Source organism: Xiphophorus hellerii, chromosome 6 (genome assembly GCF_003331165.1).
Source record: "Xiphophorus hellerii strain 12219 chromosome 6, Xiphophorus_hellerii-4.1, whole genome shotgun sequence".
Classification (NCBI taxonomy): domain Eukaryota; kingdom Metazoa; phylum Chordata; class Actinopteri; order Cyprinodontiformes; family Poeciliidae; genus Xiphophorus; species Xiphophorus hellerii.
The window spans coordinates 25,459,765-25,482,410 of NC_045677.1; the positions used below are offsets into that span (position 1 = coordinate 25,459,765).

At 37.1% G+C, this 22,646-nt stretch overlaps 1 protein-coding gene across 1 annotated transcript in view; it reads right to left on the reverse strand.

Annotated features, from left to right (window-relative positions):
- lig1 (ligase I, DNA, ATP-dependent) overlaps positions 1 to 22,646 on the reverse strand; it is a 71,351-nt gene that overhangs the window by 22,215 nt on the left and 26,490 nt on the right. The window contains exons 15-20 of the mRNA XM_032566364.1: positions 19,691 to 19,790; positions 19,483 to 19,568; positions 17,873 to 17,988; positions 14,916 to 15,011; positions 6,697 to 6,807; positions 3,627 to 3,698 (exon numbers count right to left, since the gene is read on the reverse strand). Of these exons, the coding sequence (XP_032422255.1) occupies positions 3,627 to 3,698; positions 6,697 to 6,807; positions 14,916 to 15,011; positions 17,873 to 17,988; positions 19,483 to 19,568; positions 19,691 to 19,790 (581 nt within the window). The remainder of the gene's footprint in view (positions 1 to 3,626; positions 3,699 to 6,696; positions 6,808 to 14,915; positions 15,012 to 17,872; positions 17,989 to 19,482; positions 19,569 to 19,690; positions 19,791 to 22,646) is intronic.

Here is a 22,646-nt window from a genome sequence, read left to right on the forward strand (position 1 = left end):
TTTTATCATTTCTTTAAATGCTTTGGTGTGAAATTTAAATTGTATTTTAATTGAAACGTTTCCTTCATCTTTGAAACAGTAGAAATAAGTGTGCAGGAAATGTAAACATGCAACTGCAGTCTTCCAGAACAATGAAGTCTCAAACATATAAGTGATTTTTATTTTTTTTTACATTGCCTAGAATATACTAAGATGGATTTTCTTACAGATGCAATCTCTTGGAGGTTTGAGAATCAATTTAGTCTGTGAGGTAAATAATTAAAATGTTAATTTAAAATCCAGCTCTGTGTGATCCAAGGAGATATATGATGCAAATTCTACAAATCTTTGCAACATAGTTAAAATGAAAAATGTTTGTCTGTGGCTATGTTTGTGCCCTAATATGACATAGCATGCATGGAGTATGGATCAAGTCAGTATTTACCTATATGACAGATTTTCTGTTGCGTTTATGCTATTAAAATCAAAATGTGGCATATAATGACACAGTGGCACGCATCAAAGCACAGTTTGAATGAAAGCAGACTGGGTACATGTGTCATGCAGATGGATTGCCCTTAGTCTTCTTGTCATATCAAAGCTTCCTCCGTTCAACCATAAAATCATGTTTAGTGTTCTTTCCGGTTCACAAGTAGTTATCAGAGGATGTTCAGTTGAAAAATGCAAAAAGAAGCCCTTGGTTTTTTTTATTCCCTGGCGAGGTTAGGCCTGGAAGAAGGTTATTTTCCATGTACGATCGATGACTTGTATTTGTGTCCCGTCTGTCCTCAACTCGCAGCTCCAGGTGGCTGGTCAGGTTTTAGCAGAGGGTTATGGTTTCACACAGTCAGCATTTTTGGCAGCTTTCTGTTTTGGCTGCAGAAACTTTTCTCCCAACCTTTACATTTACCATCTGATATCATTGGAGAAAGATTTCTGAACTGTAAACAAGGACTTTTTTTCTTTTTGAAACTGAAAATGTCTGTTGTGCAACAGCTAAATCTAGTCATAAGTAAAGTACAACTGGTACTAAGCCGGTCATAATATGCAATCAATTAACCACATAATAAATTAAAATGAGCTTGAAAATTTCCATTCTGATGATTAATATTTTTCGAAGGGCAATTTGGTTGACAGTGTCCATTAAATGAATTTTATTGATTGTTTTGGTTGTGTGTGTCTTTTCTTTCTGTTTCATTTGTTAGTTTTGGTTGTTACGTTTTATTTTGGATATTTAAATATATCCCCCAGAGCTAAGTGTTCTTTAAAAGAATCAAAATGTATCGATTCAAACTTGGATTATTATGTCACTAATTGAAAATGGTCTCAAAAACAACACCATTTTGTTTATTGCAATAATTACTGGGACAATTTACTGTCCTGCAAAATTTGTTACTGTTACAAGTCTAACCGGTAAATTTAACTTGATCTATAAAGTTACGTCTTAAACATATTTTGTTTTTTTCCTCCTGTGTGGTTAAATTGGTATTTTTCTAGATATATGCAAAAATTTAACATGGTTACAGAAACAACATCAAACCAAAGGAGTTTTTAGTAAAAAAAAGTTTAGTTTGCTTTTGTCCCCAAATCCAAAAGTTTCAAAATGTGACGAAGATTGCATAACTTTTGTCACCTTAAGTACACAAACTGTTTTCAGCAACAGTAAGCTTGTCCACATTTTTTCATAAAATTTTGCAGCCAAAGAATCGGACCGTCTTGTTATCATTTAAGTATTTTCAGTATTCATTTTCAAGCTCTCTGAAGACCTTTATGTTTAGTCAACATTTTAAAACATTTAAACCACAGCTGAACTTGGGAACAAGAGGAGCACATTTGTTGTATGCATGACTAATGAAATAATGTGCATGTTTATTCATAGTGCACGTATTTAAATTTGTTCGTACTTAAAAGCCTGTTGGTAACTTATCAGGTAGAAAAACGACTATTACTTCACTGATAAATTATTCAGAATGAAAGGTAATTTGTTTTATTCTAATGTAACCTCAAACACAGGCAAGCGTAGTTCTCCTGTTCCTTGCATCCTGACAAGAAAAGAATATAAATCAGGCGCTCCCTCATACATTGAGAAGGAACTGTGCAGAGTGGAAAATGAATTGGAGAGCTTTCAATTCCAGTTCCATCTAAATGTATGTGGGAGAATCTTATAGCTGTAGGAATTAATGCTGAATACATGGATGGACACATGAGGTCAGACGCATGGATGGAAAAATATTTAATAAATGAGTGGAAAGATAATGTTTGTTGAATAGAATAGTTCCACTTGTGAAAGTAAATCTGTTGGGCAAAAAACATGTTTTTAAAAAATGGCTGAATGGAAAAATGGATGGATTAAGAGATGATTGATGAAAAAAATAACTAAATTAATGGATAATGGATATATGGATGATTGAATGTTGAACAGACATGTGGTTGGATGGACAGATAGATGGAAAAACAATTGAATGAATGATGGACAATCTATGATGAACATAGGTTGTTGGATGTGCATGCATCCAGCCTGAATGGATGGATGGAGAAATGGCTGGGGAGATGATGAGGAAACAATTTACTGAATGATGTGTAGATATGTGGCTGGATGGATGAATCAACATTGTTTCTTAATTTGTTTTGTTCAGAGTTTCTGGACAATGTTTGTTGCTGCTATAGTAATACGTGAATAACATCTAAATTCATCTAAGAGACATGTAAACTTTTCATTTATTCCTAAATGATGACATGATTAATCAAGCAGAACAAAATAACAATCTCTGCTGTCTTCAGAAATACTTTAAAATATCAAGATTATTTTTATTTTCTATACTTGTACTTGAGTCAAACTCCAAACTCAGTAGTTCAAACCTAAATATACTTTTGCAATCAGGTATATATTCAAATACATTATACATTGCTATTAAGCGTAAAATAATATTTATTCAATGAAATTTCAAAAAACATAGCAGCCCAACTCAATAGCTGTGTCCATATATTCAATTTAGGAGGCTAAATGAAATCAACAGTGGGTAATAAATAAATCACTTAGGACAAAACATGACAATGAGAAAAAGCTTCAGCATAAAGAAATATTAAAAGATAACATTTGCATAAATAACAAATTAAGAGGGAAATAGCCTTGAAAAGGCAGGATTTAAGAGTTATTGGAGCTCCTTTAATGATGCAATTTGGCTTCAATCCACTTGGGAGAGCTCACATTGTAGAGGATGATGGGAGCACCCACTCATTAGCATTGTCTTCAGCAGATTTAAGAAATTCACTTAAAAATTCTGCATAAATAGGACACAAACACATCCTCACTCAGTCATAGTCACCATCTGCAGCACACACATGGCCTGAAAGAGGAACAGACTCCCTCTCAGACGTCGAGAGTCTCAGACAGACACACAATCAAGACACACTCAGCTGGAATTACAATGAGCGTTACAATCATTATCCAGTTACAGCCTCCAGTAGCACCGTCATTGGTATTCAAGGACGATGCCGGCATCTCGGCGGGGCTGCGAGCACACGTGCGTGCATGCTTGCAACAAAAATAAATAAATAAATATGAACTCGCACGAGTGGAAGTTTTTAAAAAGACAAGAGGAACAATTGAGAGATCTCTGGGTAATATTTGTATCACTTGGCCTTACCTCTCCGTTGAGATAAAGGAGGTCAAAGGCATACACGCACACTTGGACTTTGATCTCTGAGGCGTCCACATCCTGCAGAGGAACAGCACACTTCTTTAGTATTTTTATTTTGACAAAAATATGCTAATAGAAACATGGTATCCACAAATTTCTACTTCCAACCTTGGGATTTGTTACAAAGGATTCTTTGATTTGTTCTCGGTTCATCTTTAAAGTTACCCACCTAGCATTTCCACTTCCTCTCTGCCTTTTAAAAGCATCACACCTCCTCAGCGTGCACATCTTATTTTCAACTCCTCTGCTTACTTTGCTCGTCTCTTCTCCTTCTACATCTCACCTTTCTTGCACCTCATCTTGTTTGCTCCAATCATGCTCACCCCCACCAGACCCTGGCTTATTACAGGCGTTTCTGTCGCGGTCCCGCTGGAAAATTCCTCGACTTCTGCACTACAATGAAGTGCTGTCGAGTTCGGCAGAACCACCTGCTTCAGATATTTGTTCATCTATTTCACAGGCTGTAGCATATATCTAATTTAAGACATGGGAATTAGCAAATTTATAGATGCCATTAAAAATTTTTAAGTGGTGTTTTTACACTTTTGGACTCGATATATCCCGAGGTGATTAAGGTGCTTTTTTTTTTTCTCAAAAACTGCAACAAAAGCAAGAAACTTACAGTATATAGTTTTTCCAAAAGTTTACATTTTATTCAGTAGGAGCTTCGTTAGAGATGTGCTGATCCAATATTAATATAAGTATAGTTCCTAATATCGAAAAAAATTTACATCAGTGACAATTTTACCGATCCATAAGGGCAAATCTATTCAGTTTAATTCTATGTTTTGTGCTCTAAGCAATGTCATGCTTTCTTATTTATTTAACATTATATTTAGAATTTCTAATTGCACTTTCTGAACTATTTGAAAGAAGGTTTGTTGAAGCTTGTTGTTTTACATGTTTGACCAATTTAACTTAACTTATTGTATTGGTCAGTTTCTTTATCATTTATTTAGCATTGGCTGTTATACTCCTAATTTCATTAACTCAACAAATTCAAATTGTTTTTCATGTTTGGCAAAGCTTGTGAAACTATTGGTGTGTTTAAGCGTGCTGTACTGGTGCAGAATTATCAAATAAATTTGTAACTAAGTACATTTATGTCTTGTTTAAAAAAAAACATTTTAAGTCAATTTAGCACTGTTTTTCTGGATCTGGTCAGTATTGACTGATACTAAACCTCAGATATCTATATTGGTATCAGAAATGACTAAAAGTGCATCCCGAAGCTGTATGCTTCTCAGTCGGGTGTGGGTTTGAAGAGAATTTGACCAAAAAATGAGGAGAGTGAAACATGTCGCTTTAAAAAAAAAAAAAAAGTGTGCCTGCTAACAACTGTAGTTTATTTGGTTGCTGCAGCTGGACGTCTGAACATGTGTCCGAGATAAACAACTTCTGCTCATGTTGGAAAAATTGAGGCATTTTAGTCTATCTTCGAATGGGAATCTGCTAATTAAATGCCAGTTTTAGCACCACTAGCCAGTTGTGGTGTGCAGAGGCGTTTTGTCAACAGTTTTCTGAAGAAGCAGCTGCAAAGGCTTTTCAAAACGGATCACATCCAGACAAAAATTGGGAAGCTTTAACAAGTACAATCAAGAAATCAAGGTTCTGCCAATGTGGAGTAGCTTTTGATGTGCTTTAGGTTAAATCTATTAAACCTCATATTATGCCTGTTTGGCTGTTAATACAATGTTTTAGCTCTGAAAACCCTATTTTGATTCTCCACATGTGCATATTTCTGACTGAATTCTGCTTGTTACTTGTTGTTGAGTTGCAAGTTAAAGACCATTTACCCCAATATGAGGGTGAAAATGCATAATATGTTCAAACATGTCCATATATTTGTTTTTAAAAAGTATTTTAGTTTTGTGGTAAAAAGAGGCCTTTTAAGGTATCAAGGAAAGCTGCAATTATTCAAGACTTATTTGTGCAGAGCCTCATTCTAGGTAACATTTTAAATTTCACACCTTAGACATTTTTAATCTATACACTTATATTGTTAGAAAATGTTGAAAACAGAAAATGTACAAGAACTCATTTTTCAGAGATACAATGAATGCAATCCATAAAGATAAAAACTGGCTAATCAGCTTAAGATCAGGAGCTCTAATTAGTTTGATTTTATATGCAAAATACTTCTGCAATGCAAGTTTATTCTCCCGGTTAGATTTTCATACTCATGTGGCTCAAAACCTACTAAGGTTGTTTTTTCCTGAGCTTTTCACTCTGTATTGACTTCAGAGTCAGAGATTTATTTGCCAAGGCAAAAAAAAACTTTGCTTTAAAACCTGAAAGACTTCTCTCCCTCTCCTTCCTTTCATTAATTTCACTCTCGACTCATTAATGAAGTTTAATTAGAGCATATCGGGTCTTGTGTCCTCATCTCGAATGTTTCATTTCAGCAAAAGCTTGTGGTGGTAAAAAACACCAGAGCCTGCAATGTATAATCAGGTTGTGCGTAAAACTATCATTACCAATAATTATGATTGCATAATAACAGGAAAAAGTATCAAGCAAAAAAGAAAATCATCTACGTAATCATTTCGGCCATTTTCATCATGGCGTTGCTCGTATCTGCACGCTTATTTCTCCTTCCCAAATTTAGCGGGGTGTCATTTCGCACACGAAAAGACAGGGTGAAGGGAGCAGTTTCCGCCTAATGTGATTGGTGTAATGGAAAGAGGCCGTTACTCTGATCAGGAGTGAATAAACACCTTGCTGACATTTCCAATCTCAGCCTCCCTTCTCGATCCATTTCACTCTTCTGCCTCTGACCTATCAGTCTCCTACCACTTTTTCCCTGCTCTTCCCCTGTCCATCTCCCCCAGTCTGTCGGATCATTTCACTCCATTATCTCGCTCTCTTCCACCTTCGGGTCTTTGTCTTGTTTTCTCTTCTTAACCTTTTCACACATTCTTTCTCTTCTCATTATCTCCTACTATTTCTTTTTTACGACAAAGCACATATTTTAATAGTCTTCCCTTCCCTTTACTACGCCCCTCTTTATTCGTACCTTTCTCTTACGAGTGGTGAGGACTTGGAAGGGTTGGATCTGTTTCTTCTCTCGATCCCAGGCCACCGCCTCCGTGTCCAGAACACAAGACACTACAGAGTCCTTCTTTACCTGCAAGAACATCAAAAATAAGGAGTTGATAAATATGCAAAAGTCAATTAGGAAAATATTTGTAGCATGAAAAAAGTGTAAGAAGTTAGAAAAACCTAAATTTACAATAACAAATTAGACCAGTCAGCATATATTGTACCATAATGAAAAATGAAAGTCTTTATGCTGCCTCAGGAACTATTATAATGTGAGAAATATTGTACTAAATCTTATGGTGGCCCAGAAGGATCAATAAAATCCATAAACAGCAATGCAACAGTAAAAGTTACAACAGAAGTTACACTAAAATATAATTTACACCAAAAGGAAGTCATGCCAAATCAGAAGTTTGGCTAAAATCAAAGTTAGGCTAAAGTGAAACCTATGCTAAATCAGAAGCTACGCTAAAGAATAATACATGCTAAAACAGTAGTTATGCTAAAGCAGAATTATTGCTGTAGTGGAAGATAAGCTAAAGCAGAAGATAAGCTACAGCGGAAGCTATGCTAAAACGTTGGATATGCTAAAACGTTGGATATGCTAAAACGTTGGATATGCTAAAACGTTGGATATGCTAAAGTGGAAGGTCTGAATAACATTTTAGCACAACCTCCATCTTTGTGCAACTTCTCTTGTGAATTTATGCTGTTCTGTAGTGCCTTTTGCATTTCATTGCCCCTTTCTGCCATCGTAGAGATGTCTGCTGATGAGCCTAGAAATATCCAGGATATTGCTTTGAAAACACTTAAAATCTGAGCTTCAGACTATCAGCTTCCCGACATTTTACCCAGTGAGGCTGAAAAGTTGCAACTGTTTGAGTTACAGTACTGAAATGTCTTCTAATGTAATCATAATGTGATTTCTGTTAATGATATTTTCTCTGCAGGCATCACCATCAGTTCAGGAGGGAGACTGCTGTGTAAAACAAGCATTTTAAGATGCAACTCTGCTTTGCTGATGTCAGATCTCACCCACTTCATTGCCAATATGAGAGTATACGCTTTAATTCATCTTACAGGCTAATAAAAAAAACAGGTCTATAATAGGTCTATAAAGACGAAACCTTGAGCAAATCTACCAGAAACAGGAGCAGATCGTTGTATATCATGGCCATCAGCGCAGAGGCTGAGGAGGAGAAGAAAGCTTCACAAAATAATAATAAAAAAAACCCCAGAAAATGTTAACATAAGGCAGTCTCTGACAATAAAAGAACTGGTGCACCTGAGGGGGTGGGATACACCATGAATAAGTGAAGCAGTAGCACAGCAGATGTATGAGACCAATGCCTCCTCTTGTGAACAGATGAGGGTTCCTGCATATTTTTTTATGTCCAGATTTCCCACTGGCTGATACTAGCACACTTCTAAGCCCTTTCTTGGTCGGATTTTGAAGTATTAAAACAAAAGTTTGCCAAGAAGAGTGCACAGCAGATATTTCTATCAAAGTCTGTTTTTTGAAGGTTTTAAAACCTCAAACCTTTATGAATGGTTGAACCTAAACATTAGTACGAAATTTGTGACTTTCTATTTAGCATACAAGCATTACTATTAAGTCAATTAAAAGGGGAAATAAAAATACAAGTTAGGGCCAAAAGATGTTAAAAAATGTTGCAATGGTGATAATATTGTGATGGTAATATCTATGATGGCCTATTAGGGCCATGTAGAATAAAGAAGAAAAAATCTAGCCAAGATTAATATCAAAACTTTTCTCCAAAAAACAAGAACCTTTCTGAGCTTGAAAAGTCAAAAATTTGCAAGAAAAAAACCCCAGAATTTTTTATATCAGTCTCAGATATTTTCTAGAACATTTTTTTTAAATATCTGCTAGGAAAAAAAACTAGAAAAAACTTCCTAGAAATTATTTTTTTTTAATTTTGAAGATTTTGGTGGAAATGTCTCCCATCTACAATGTACCTAAAACAGCATCATAAATATCACCATCACAATATTATGACCAAAATTCAGTCGATTTGCAGTGACTGGTCAAAAAAAGAAGGAAATTAAGAAAACATTAAGGTAATTGGTCAGATTTCAGTTAAAGTTTTTGTGATTGCTGATTATGTCTCTGAAATTTTTTTTATCTGTTCATCTTATTGAATTTACAGTTGTGAATGGCGCTGTATAAATAAACTGATATGAATTTAACTGAAGGACAGACAGACAGATGTATAGACAGTGTCTGTTGATTCTTTCCATGCTTGTCCTAATTTGGAAAAGGCATAATCTTATTCCATATAAGACAACATAGACACTTGTGCTCAACCTCCGTCTGTCTTGCAAGCAAGTTTGATCACATTTTTAGCCAGATTAGTTTGCAACCTGATCAGAACAGAAATAATATCATTCAGCTAATTAAAATAAACATGGTGATATTAAATCTATTTGTCCAAGCTGTTTTTAATACATATATACTAATAAACATGACAAAACATAAATATCAAAAAACTTCTAAAATCAACACCTACACAAGTATTGATGCAAACACATCTTGTACATACAGCAGGGCATCATTACAGAAAAGCTGCAACAAAAACCAAAGGTTTCACCCTAAATCATTTTGTTTGTCGTTAATCCTGCCTGCATTAACGAAGATGTCTCGCCAGCTGACATTTAGTCCCCTGAGCAGGAAGTCAGTGATCAAGTTTAAGTCCAGGATAAACCACATGACTGATGGGCGGATTAAACTGACCATTACTGCTAATTTTTAGGACCAAGCCGAGTGGCTAAAGGAAATCTTGAGGATGAATCTGGGTCCAGCGGGATTTTTCTGTGGTTGTTAAAAATTTCCAGCCTGCAGGAGGCTGGGAGTTAATCAGCAGATGAAATCCAAGGCAGTTTATCAGAGTTAAGAGCAGGAGACACATTAGACTTTAACAGGTTGTTTGGAAACAGTCTCATATTAAAACCGTGTTAAGCCCATAAGGTCATTAGGCTAAGTTGTGCATTAATTACCAATTAATGGATCGGCATTAATATTTATGTATTGATATTAATCCATAATTTAAAGCTCTAAGGCTCTGTGGGAGCTACAGGAAAATTGGTTACCCCTTATTAATATGCAAAATAATGCAGCAAGGTGCTGGAGAATCTAATCAGACCATCTCTGCAATGCTGGAAGTGAAATTTTTGGTCTTCAAAGAACACAGATATTCTACTCTGACAACGAAACGTCCGGAAAAGAGATGCAAGTTTAATTTAAGCAATTTCTTAAACCGATGATCTGCCACATTAATGATCAGTGATCAATTTTCTGAGAAGACAGGGGTTATTTTCACAGCATGAGAAAATGAAATACGATAAATTAGGAATCATAATCAGCACAAACAGGAAAATAATTTCAAGGCCAAATGAACCCATTATTTAAATGATACATCTTTTCCACACAATCCAAAAATAAAGCCTGAATACTTCAGAGCTTAAGAGAACCTTCTTTTCCTTCATTACCTCTGGCTATTATTTAGGCAGAGGTAATACTAGAAAAGGAGATGGTAAAGTTGAAAGAATTGCAAGAAAGGGCAAAATTAATGAAGAAATTGCTCTAAAAAAGGAGTCCAGCCTTTAATTTCCTCTCTCTTCGCACAAAGAATGCTTTTCCTCACAAAAATAAACAGGAGTGATCTCTATAGCTGCAGAATATACTCTATTACAGTTGTTCATAGCAGTCCATTGCCCATCTGCAGTTAACCCCAAGGGTAACCAAGCTCAGTTTTCTGCAGTTCTCCTAAATGCATCACTCACTCGCTCACTCTTCCCCCCACATCGTTATGAAAGAGAAATGAATGAAACAGCGGGACAAAATTTACAGAGTGCTTGGAGTTAGATGTTACACTAATAGACCAAAAACTTATTTTCAAAGGAAAACAGCTATTAATAATAGAGTGGTAATAAGGACAAACTGTTAACTAAATTGCATTATTTCCTGTTGAGTAATTCAAGAAGGGAGGGAGAGACTGAGAAAGGACTGCTGAGGCTTTGTGAAAGCTACAATTTGGTTGATAACGCCACAAAAGCTTAAAGAAAAGGAAAAAATGATTCATTTTTGGGGACCTGTAAAACAGAAAGTCTCATGCTACGCATTTGTAGCTACCTGAGAAGACAAACATGTGCAGGATGAGTCTGTATCAGTTCACCTGATCTTCAGTTTATAAACAAATGGGTCAAAAGATGAACCGTTTTACCTAGGGCTAAAACGGTTGAGGTGCATCGATTATTAAAATAACTGTCAACTAATTTAGTAATTAATTAATCATTAACTGGAGTATACAGACTCAAAAAAGGCTATTTGCTGGAAGCATAACATATTCAGAGCGGTATTTAAGCCGAAATTGGACAAAAAAAAATATACATACATTTTGCACTTAAGGTAAAAAATAAAAAAAAAATGTACAAATTTTGTAAAAACAAAAAATAAGAAAAATACAGATTGAAACTTGTAATTGAACACTTGTCAGATCTGTTAGTGTTTTGCTCCCATGTGTGCTCTTAAGTCTGTCCACTGCTGTGATTTAGTTATTTTTTGTATTTAAGTTTGTGCACTAATCTGTTTGCACTAATAACTCTCTGTGTGATCTGATTATTGGTTTGATTTGAGTTTCTTCCAAAGTATCAGCTATTACTTGTATTTTGCAATCTGTTGCAAGTACAAGGAGAAACAAATAATACTCTCATATCCACATACTCTCATAGGTTTGGGGTAGTATTAAAAGTGTTAGTTGCCCAGCAGGGCTGATTTTCAGAGGTACAATTCTACCAAGATGGTCCATTTTTAGCCTGGTAGATGAAATGGAAACAGAGTGGGGGTAAATAATAGTCCATGAAAACTACCCGCTGGAAACGGTTTCTGAGGGCAAAAATTACTTTTACAGAGTCACTGACACAAAAGGACCAAAGCTAAAAAAATATTTTAAAAAATCGAGAAGGCAGCAGTTAGGAGAAATGGCACACAAATAAAAAGGGGAAAGGTGAACATTTGAGAAGTTAGGGGTGGCAAAAAGGTGAAATTACAGACAAGTGGCCTCAAAGTTTAAAGAGGATAAGAGAAAAAGACACATGAATGGATAAGAGTACAAAGAGGAGAAAAAAAAACTAGAAGTACTTATAAGAAGTATAAGTATCCTAAAGAAGAATGGAACAAAAGGAGGGAATGATTAAACAAAAAGATGTAAGAAAGCGACAAGGAGACCGGGAGCAACAAGGTTAGCATGAGAGGAAATAAGTCACGTTGCCTTTAAAGTTGAATTGGAAAAAAAAGAAAAAGAACAAAGACATTCTGAAGGTTTTGTTAGAGGGCAGATGTTATGAAGAATGATAAGAATGGGGTGTAATATGAGCATTCAGGTCATGAATGCACAGGATTTCTGGACTGCAGGCTGAGGATAAAACGTTTATTTTTTGTCAGAGTTCAGGTAAGTTCTCCATCATCATGCTTTAATTTCTAAAACTGATCCTGGAAATACACAAAGGGTAAAAACAACTTATTTTTTATTTCAGACAAGTAGAGATCTTACAAAACATGGTGCCTCCCTCCTGGCTTTTAAAATAAATATCTATAGTTAAACCTTTATGACTTTGTAGACCTTTTTCACAGCTGATATTTTCTCAGATCAAAGCAAAAACACAAATAATGATAATAATAAGTGTTTTAAAATTGAAATAAACTAAGTTAGGGGTTTGTCTGGTCTGAAAGAACAGGGAGACACAAGAAAACGAGAAGAGCAAAGTATCTCAGCCAGCTTTGAACTGGGAATACATATCATCATCAGCAGCAGCTTAAACCACCTGGTAGAACAAAGTGTCCACCCAGCAGAAAGTGTTTCATGTGAGACAGTAAAAGAACAGTTTGCTGCACAAATAACTTCCCAGAGCTCCTATTAGTGCTGTCAGGAAATGAACAAATAAAGCCTGTATGCATGAAAATAAGAAGCAGAGTCAAAATGAGCTCTACAAGCAAAGATTTGGTTAGGAATCACACAGGTAAGCCTGAACAAACAGCAAGGCTGTATTGTCTTATTAAAACAGACTGAAGGTCTGAGTTCTCCACTTCCTGTTTGATTATTTAGAGACCAAACAGAATGAGGGTCTGGCCCCGCAAATCACCACCAAAGTGCTCAGTATTGTGCACAAACAACTTTACGAGTGTGTTCTTTTCAATTAGATTTCACCATGACTTATTCATTGGGACCAAAACAGAATTTCTGATAGTAAATTCCCAATTTTGTCCTTTTAGGACAAACCTTTGTTCATTTATATGGAAATAAGTTCACATATTTGCTTTTAGCAGTGAGAAAGCACGAACAGACTAAACCAAAAGTCCTGGGTTTGACCTGTTCTTGAAGCTTCAGTTTACCTTACACTATAGAAAAGTTACCATTAATGTGAGCGAGTTTATTTCAAATAAACTCGTCTGGAAAAGCCTGATTCAGAGTTCTAACACAAACTTAAAACATTTCCAGGCAACTTTCCACAGTCACACAATCCTTTAAGTTCAAAAAAATAATAAAGCACTAAAGTTAACTACAGATTTATGGCAGCATTTCTACAAGCTTTACATTTGAAACTTGGAAAACACTGAAGTATGTAAATGAAAAGTAAGTGGGACATGAGGAAAAAAGGGAAAGAAGGACATGAAAAGGGCAGGAAAGGGGACAAAGATTAAATATTTACAGATAAAAAACAAGGTAAGACAAGAATGGAAGAAAAGAAGGAAGGAAGACATAGGGAGAAATGGAATAAATGAAGGACAACATAGAGAGAAGGACGAGAAGAAGAGAGGACTTGAAGAATGGAGGGAAGTGTTCTTTACAAAAGGTTTATATCTCTTTATCTCGAAACAAAAACATTACTGGTTATTGCAATTATTAGCGGGACAGTTTATGGTCTAGCAAAATGTGGGATAGTGAAAGGTCTAGACCAGGGGTCTCAAACTCCAGTCCTCGAGGGCCGCTGTCCTGCAACGTTTAGATGTGCCTCTGCTGCACCACACCTGAACAGAATAATTAGGTCATTAGCAAGGCTCGGAGAACTGATCTACACAAGGAGGAGGTAATTAAGCCATTTCATTCCAGTGTTTTGTACCTGTGGCACATCTAAAAACTGTAGGTCTGCGGCCCTCGAGAACTGGAGTTTGAGATCCCTGGTCTAGACCAGGGGTGGGCACTCCTGGTCCTCGAGGGCCGGTGTCCTGCAACTTTTAGATGCATCTCTACTTCAACACACCTGAGTCAAATAATGAGGTCGTTAGCAGGACTCTGGAGAACTTGACTGCACGTAGGAGGTGATTCAGCTGTTGGATTCAGGTGTGTTGGACCAGGGAGACATCTAAGAGTTGCAGGACACCGGCCCTCGAGGACCAGGATTGCCCACCCCTGGTCTAGACAAACTTGTTCAAACATTAAAAACAAAAATAAAACTTCACATTTTTTCACATGGCATGGCATCTTTGCAACCGACAAGAGTGGCATCAACTCACTTTATGGACAATTGACTGAACTTTCGGTTCGGTCTAAAGACTGCTCTCTTCTGCAAATTCTGAAACAATTTTCTGTAATAAACTCCAGCTATGTTTTACACATTATTGGAAACCAGTGAATGAAAAGAAAGAGCGGACTGATTTGGATGTCTGTGGAACTTCACTTCCTTGCTGTTGCAGAAAAACACACTCAGCAGGCACCGAGGCAGTGAGCGCGCTCAGATAACCTCAGGCAAACCGCCAAAGCCTCAGGTGGTTGTGATCTCTTTCTCAACAATTTGGCGAGCCGACACACAGCTGCAATTTAAAGTTAAATAACTGGGGGTCTCCACATCTATTACAAAGATGAAGTCACTTCACAAGCTGGTTTGAAATTCCTCATTTATGTGCATTGAAGCTTTCTTTATGGCTGCTAGCAGAATTTAATGACTGCAGGAAGGTAAAGGACCAACTGAACATAGATGAGAGGTTTCAAATTGCAACACGTGAGCACGACAAAGTAAGACAGATGAGAGAAAAGGTTGACAAAAAGCAGCAAAAACAAAAGACAAATGTGTTCAGCGGTAAAAGCCCTCATTTGACAATCGTGGCAGAGACGGCGTCTATCTCTCCACAGTCCCGAGGGGCGAGCTGCAGAACCCTATGCTCAAGTGTTTTACCTTGGGGACACGCGAGATGATATCTGGGTATTTGCTGGTGTTGTCTTCCTGGTTGCGGCTGAAAATCCGAACTTCACCGCTTTCCAGAATGTGAATCTGTGGGGGAAACAATGACTGTATGAGTTGGAGAAATCAATACTTTAAGTAAACACTGAGATTTTAATATCAGGTTTGACAAATGAAAGAGTGGAGAACATGCACACCAAAGAGAGGGAAGAACAGGGATTTATAGAGAGTGTTTGACAGCCGCCCGAGGGACAGATGGAGCTACACTTCAAAAGTGCTGCAGGGCAATTATGCTTTTTTGTTAGGATGTCTACAAAACAATCAGTTTGGTGTCAGGCCGCGTGATTGTGAAGTGAGAGAGCAAGTTGAAACTTCGCCAATTATCACATGTAGCTTTTGACAACTTGAGCACAAATATGTAATCAGTAACAACAGTGTGGTCTTTTACTGAAAGAAACAACAACTGGCTCTCAGGGTTCCTATTTTCAAATTCAGATTGCCTTATTAGGCAGATGCATAACAGTATGTGTTAAATGTTAAAGTGTGACAACTCCAAAGTAAAAATGAACTGTATTTTAAAAATCTCATCAGGAGACAGATTTGTAAATTTAGCCATGTTTGGGGTTTGTCTGTCACACAAATCTTAAGTGATGAAGTTTGCTAAATATATATTTCACATTTTTGGTAAGGAATGTGTTTTTCTAAATATGTTATTAGAGGATGACTGAAGTTTAATATGGCTGATTAGTTTGCAGACATGTGGAAAAATTGTCTGAAATTAAAGTCCGGGTTTTTCAAACATATTGGACAGGTGGATATTTAAATTTATGAATTCTGATGAAAACAGACAAAAATGTATTTAACTTTAGTTAAACAAAATGCTACTTTATTCCTACTGTTGAGGAATAAATTAGGTCACTCCCACATTTACCCCAGGGTTTCCCCCAGTGTATTATAAGCCTGGCGGGCTGCCAGGCTTTTCTGGCCCCCCACCAGCATGGCTTGTTTTTATTTTAAATAATAATTTTCCTTTATTGAAATAACCAAAAACTGAACAACACAAGTATACAGAGAAGAGTGCACAGAATGCCCATCTGTATAACAGTGAGGAGTCATTAACATCAAATACAGTTTATATTGGGGAACACATTATGTTTTGGATGAATGGAGTTGTTTGGATAGAGGCAGCAAGTCCTAAATCCTGTGACTCCTGTGTCAGTTTCTTTGTGCAGACTCATTTTTATTTTTAAATCTCCCAGGGAAATTCAAAAAAGAAAAAGTCTAAACAAAAGAAGGGTGTCTTAAATCATTTTTTATATACCTTTAATCCCCTACTGCATTCATCTTTGCTGCGCTCTGCTCTGCTGCGCACTTCACTGACTGAGTGGAGTCGTTCCTGATAGATGGATTTATAGTCGATGCACTGAACAGGGTGCAAAGGTGGGGCGCACACCAATCAGCATTTATGATAATCCTCCGTGAGGTCTCATTTGTAGTGAGATTATGGTATTTTTTTACCCCGCCAACCCATGCTTAATGATGGAAAGACAGCAGTTCATTGCCATATACACAATCTAGGAGTTTGCCCAAAACATGAAACAATTATAAGCTGAACTAATCAACTTAAAGTAGGTTTAAGTAGTGGTGTGTGGTATGGACTTTAAATTTTATCACAATATTTTAAGGTACTATTGTAATAATAAAAGTTTTAAAATATTTATTTTATTTATTTATTACTTCTTTGCAATCAAAGTTCCACAAGCACAAATACTGTTGCTAAAAAACATTAAATATGCTTCTTCAGGATGCTAATTACATGAAGAAGTGATTTTATCACTAAACTGAACACAGTAACAGCTTAAAATCATACTTTTGCATTTATGGAAACAAATCCAAAAATACAACAAACATCTTTTTTATTTATTCTTGTCAGAATAAATCATAATTCTTATAATATGAAACTTTCACAATAAACAAGAATGAATGCATTCTGACCATTCATAACGTTGCTTGTGGTGAATCTTCATTGGCACAGACTAAACATCGGCATAGCGTAGCATTAGATTGCTATTATTTTGTCATTGCAGTATACAGTATATATGTCAGCTCAGAGTTATTCTGCAATTTTGACCAGTGTAGATACTAACTGTATACAATTTGTTTAATTTTAAAGGTGCACTTATTTTAAATGACCTAAATAAAGAGAAACATTTTTCTGTAGCTGTAAATAACAGATACTCATAAAAAATAAAAATAAAGTAAAAAGCATGCAGAATAATTGTGGTTCATCAGCTGTCTCATAGGGAGAGACTGAGATCCTTTGGTAAGACACAAACCAATCAGACACACAGAGTGTTTAGCTGAGTACTACACCACGAGTCCCCCTGCTGGCTTTTTGAGGTAAAGCCTACTGCAGAGAGACGTCATAGGGCTCGCTGTTTCTCCTTCTCTCCATGCTCATTTTTCTTTCTCCCATTCTACGGAGTTCAAAGAGCTTCACTGGCATGACTGCCTACAATTAACAATACAGCTGAAGGCGTTTGCATGACAATCTCTGTCTCGCTGTGCCTTTTTACGTCTCCCAAATATTTCTCATGCCCTCTGCCATCATTTGTTGTTTCTTTGCAGTTTTTGTCTGGCTGCTTCAGCTTTTAATCTCACCTTTCTCCACTCCTCCCCGCCGCCCTTCTCTGGCTAACAGCGTTAGCTTCCTCTGTCCAAAGGCAGAGTGTAAAAGCAGAACTAGTGTTTATCTTAAGGATATGCTCAGGCATCCACACACAAACACAGCTAAGTGAGTGCACAGCAGTAATACTTCATATTTAAGAAATAAATAAATAGACACACAGCCGAAAGGTACATGCATACAAATATGGCAGGCATATGTTGGGTGCCAAGAGGAAGAAAAACAAACAGTTGCTCTCTGTCACTATACATACACACACACACACCTGTGCACGCTCTCCGTCATATTTGTACTCGCAGGTGAACGCTGCCTCGTCAAACCTCTTCATCACCTCGCCGACACCCTTGGTGGGGTGAGCCAACATGGGCCTCAGCGGGACTCCTGCAAATACGAAGGCTGGTGTGACAACTTGGAAGAAGCAGAAATTCACACCCAAACAAATACAGCTCAATGCATTTTTTCAATAAATAATAAATAGTCAAAGACTTCATCGTGAAGAGATCTTTTTCTGTCTGACGTGGCAGAGCTGGTGCAAACAGGCCTTCAGGTAAGGAAAGATGAGGAAGTTTTCAAACCTCAGGAATATTTCAGTGACACATTCTCACGTGAAACATCAACATCACTCCGACAACTGTCTGAGTGACAAAAATCACACCTGAATAAGTTGTTTTTACTGTTATTTGGCTCCGATAACAAACTTCTCTGACTCACACCTCTTTGGGTTGTTAATTTAAGCCTCAAAAACCTGATGAGTGACATCATTCAAATCACAAACCCAAACTCTTTCAGGGCGAGAAGCTAAGATACAAAATGTACAAGTTCCTTTAATGATCAGTTCACAACAAATCAGATGTCTGCACGTTCCAACAAATCAAAGTTTAATGTTTACAGATTCCAATTAATTGGACAGAGAGATGGATGCATGTGTGAACAGAAACTGACCCATGCATTGACAGAAATATAAATGGGTGGATGATAGGAGTGGCCGATATTGACTTCAAAGTTTTATCAAATATTTTGTGCAACTATTATTGTAACAATAAAAGTGACAATAAGAACTATTTATTGCTTCTGTTTTAGGTAATTATATGGCTCTGACTGTGTGTAACAGCAATAGTAGCCCCACTAACACAAGTACTTCTCTTGAGAAGCATTCCACATTAAGTGTGATTTATACCACTAAAACTGCACACATATTTTCTAATTTATTGATATTTTCATTGAATAGTGGAGAAAATAGTAAAAACCAACAATGCTGACGATGTGAACCTTTTTTTTTTTTTTTTTTACCGTGACGAATCAAACTTCTTATGACAAGAAATTTATCAAGATAAATGATAAACAGTACAATAAATGCTCAGCCCTAGTGGATGAATGACTGAGGGACAGAGGAAAGGAGAGACACAGATGGATGGATGGGTGGATGAATGAAAAGATGGATGTATAAACTGATCCATCCAAAGACAGATGGATTGATACAACATTTAGACCATTGGTCAAGGAATGAAACGAAGATATCCAACATTTTGTGTCCTGATTTCATGTCCACATTCGTCCAACCTGCGTAGAAACCCCGACTCTGAGCAGACATTTACCTGCCAACAGCGACTAACTGACCAAAAATCTGCCAATTTACTTTCCCAATTTAGCACCACGCAGATGGCAGTCGCTATAAATTCCCACCATGATGCCAGAGCTGCTTATCACACATGCTCCAACAACTTTATAATTAGGCGCTAATTCCTACTTTAGTGCTTTTATCTTTTTCTGATAAATATCTAACTTAAAATAACTGACTCGCCTCCATGAAAAGGATCAATAAACACAACGTTTAGTGTTTAGTGTGAAGTTCCTGGCTCCTGATTGGCTGCTTACCTGGAGTGAGTTTGCAGTGTTTAGGCAGCTGGTCGATGCCTGCTTTCAGTAAAACTGGGATGATGACGTCATAATTTGGCATTTCGCTGTCAAACACAGGTTTGGGATAAGAAAAAATAATACATTTCTGTAGAATTTAAAGGGATATAAATATATTCCAGCATCAATAAACAGAAATTGTAGGGAGTCAAGATTAGGCCTCACTTACCAGTATGTTTGTTTCAGAATGAGGCTCTTCTCTTCGATCCAGGCCCGCCTGCTCTCAGCGCTCATGCCCTTCCCTGCATCAATCACAGCAGGAGGGAAACCTATAAAGATAGAGGGCGGAAAATCTCTTTCAAACAGATCTGGGGAAGTGTTTGAACATTTGTATGACCTAAAATTTACTGGATGACAGTTCAGAGACTCCTTGAAGCCTGAGAAACTGAGAAAAAAAATGGGTGCATCTGCACACGAATCGTGTTCTGTGATGAATTCTTTATAAGCCAGAGATGTAATTTTAGTCTGAATGTGTCTGAAAAGGCTAAAATACATTACCATGCTAATTATTTATTTTGTTTCATTACGTTACATTAATAACAATCATGTTTAAATTATAACTAAATTACACATTTAGATGAATGATTGATTGTAATGATCCAGTGCAGCCAAACAAAGAGAAACTAAATAAACTTTGCTCTTGGCTGAACTGCCTGATTTAATAACAGCAAAATAAATAAGAAAAAACATTTCAAGAGCAGAGCAAAGATCAATGCAAATTTCCCCCACCGAGCTCTGGGTCTAATTGACTCTTTTTACTGAATACCTTCAGCGGTCGTGACAGAACAACACATTTTAATAAGTCACGATGGAATCCGTCTAATTTGGAGTCTCAGGTGTTGGTGAGAACAAGTCGGCGCGGGCGCTGGGAGCGATCGGTGAAAGATGCGCTGTCAAAACGTCCCCCGAAAGAGTGATGAATCCAACAACGTAATGGTGAAAAAATATGCTCCGCAACTCAGATTACACACCACCGGTTGTTGCCGTTTTCGCCTCGTACATCCGCGTCGGCTTACGGTCGTACGTTGTTGGCTTTATCACTTAAAAGATGCTGCTTTGACATTTGACTCTGCTAATTAATGCAATGAATATTTTAACACTGCTTTTAAATGTAAAATCTAAATAAGACATGCCCCTACTCCATCCTCACCTCTTAGTGTCACCTCCTTGACTTTTCGGTTTACTCCTCGAGGGGGGGAGTAGGTTAATGAATACTGTTAATTAAACGCATACAGTTTGCAACTTCAGGTCTAAATAAGTTAAGTGGGTAAAATGCCAGTAATTCTAGAAGTGCAAGGAAAAAAGAAAACTGGCTTTAAGAAAGTTTCCAAAATAGATTGAGAAGAAGTATGTTGAGCATAAAAAAAAAACTGAAGCGGATTCAACATTGGTCATTTTAAAGTAACGGAGACCAGATTGTGAAACAACAACCAATCAGAGCAGAACACAGCAGGAAGAAAAACTGCACGCTTCTAAGAAAGGTTCAATGGAAGAAAAATGACCTTCACATTCACACTGTCCAACTCGTTTTTTTAAAGCAGATACAATGCCTTCCAAGACACAAATACCGTTTCAACACTTTAATATAGTTTAACATCAAAACCACAAATTTAGACCAACACAAAGCAGCACATATTTTCAAAATGGAAGGAAAGAAAGACATTTTTATTGGGAATATGCAAGCTATGGGTAAGTTAATTGTGTTTTCCCACCTGAAAGTCTGGTAGACTCTGTTTGAAGTTGCAAAGTTGGAACATTTGTTACATTTTCAGCTGCTACAGTTCTCTTTTACACTGCACTGTGTCAAGAAACTAAACTAATTGAAAAACCTGTCCTCCTCCTCGCCTGTGATGGCGCTGCACCAGCAAGAAGACCCTGAGCGCAACTTCCTCCTTTACAAAATGTAAACAAAAATGAAGCGGCATTAGATTTGAGCAGTTGCAAGATTTCTCTTTTGTCTTTGGTAGACGATCACGAGTTATTGCCCCCTCCAGCGCTAGACTTGCGCGCTGGTTTTGGTTCAGATTTACCCAGACTGCCTTGCTATAAAGTCCACTTCCTGCTTTTCCTGTTTCCAGAGCTACAACTGAATGGCAATTTCGTAATTTAGAAATTCAAGCGGTATGAAGGCTTTTGCAAAGGAGTCAGTTTTATTTTGCAGCAAACTTCTTAACTTTTTGCTACAATTTTAAAACACGACAGACATTACATTAACCTGCTCTCCATTTTTTCCCTCTAGATTTATAGGGGCGTGTAATCAGTCCACAAGTTTAGCAACTTTTCTAACTCATCTAGGTTGAACAAAGTGCTGCAGTGTTTCTCGCTCACCCATTCACACTCATGAAACACCTTCTGCTCCATATGTGCACTCTAAGTGAGTTGTAACTTCTTACTCTCACATATAATCATACTAGAGAAAAGTTAAAAGTTACCGAGCCCACACTGCAGTGCTGCAGATCGATTTTCTACCCAACGACTGAACCACCGTCACACCAGACTATTTACCAGACATCCAACAGACAAAGTGATGTGACTCTGATTGATTCTTTCTTTGTATTTAGGTAAACAAAATACCTATCACTCTGATTGATATAATACTAAACAACTCTGGGCATTTGTAGCCGTTTGGTCAACAGTCAGGTCTTATCTGTAGGTCCCACAAATTATGAAACAACAAAAGGCTCAAATTGGCTTCTGATTTGGCATTGTGTTAAAGCACCATGTCACGGCTTTTCTGTACCAACTTCAATCAGCCTCTAGAGTTGTCACTTCAGGACTAGATCATCCTGATCTTTAATCTGCTGGAATAAAAGCACGGTATATCTGAACCAGACCCAACGTAAGAACAACGGGTTCAGTTTAAAACCTTTAAAGTCGTAGAAAAACAACAGACGGAGGGACAGGTTGGTACTAGACAAAGAAATGGACGGAAGGAGAGACAAATGATAAAACAGTAATGGAAAATCAGTGGATGGACAGACGATGGACAGGGCATTGTATTAAGGTGGGCCAACAATGAGAGAAAAGAGACTTATGAATGGAAAATGAAGAACAAACAGACAACGTAGAACTAATAGATGGAGAAGGGACAGAAAAATGGATGAATGGTGAGCAGAAAGGTGGTC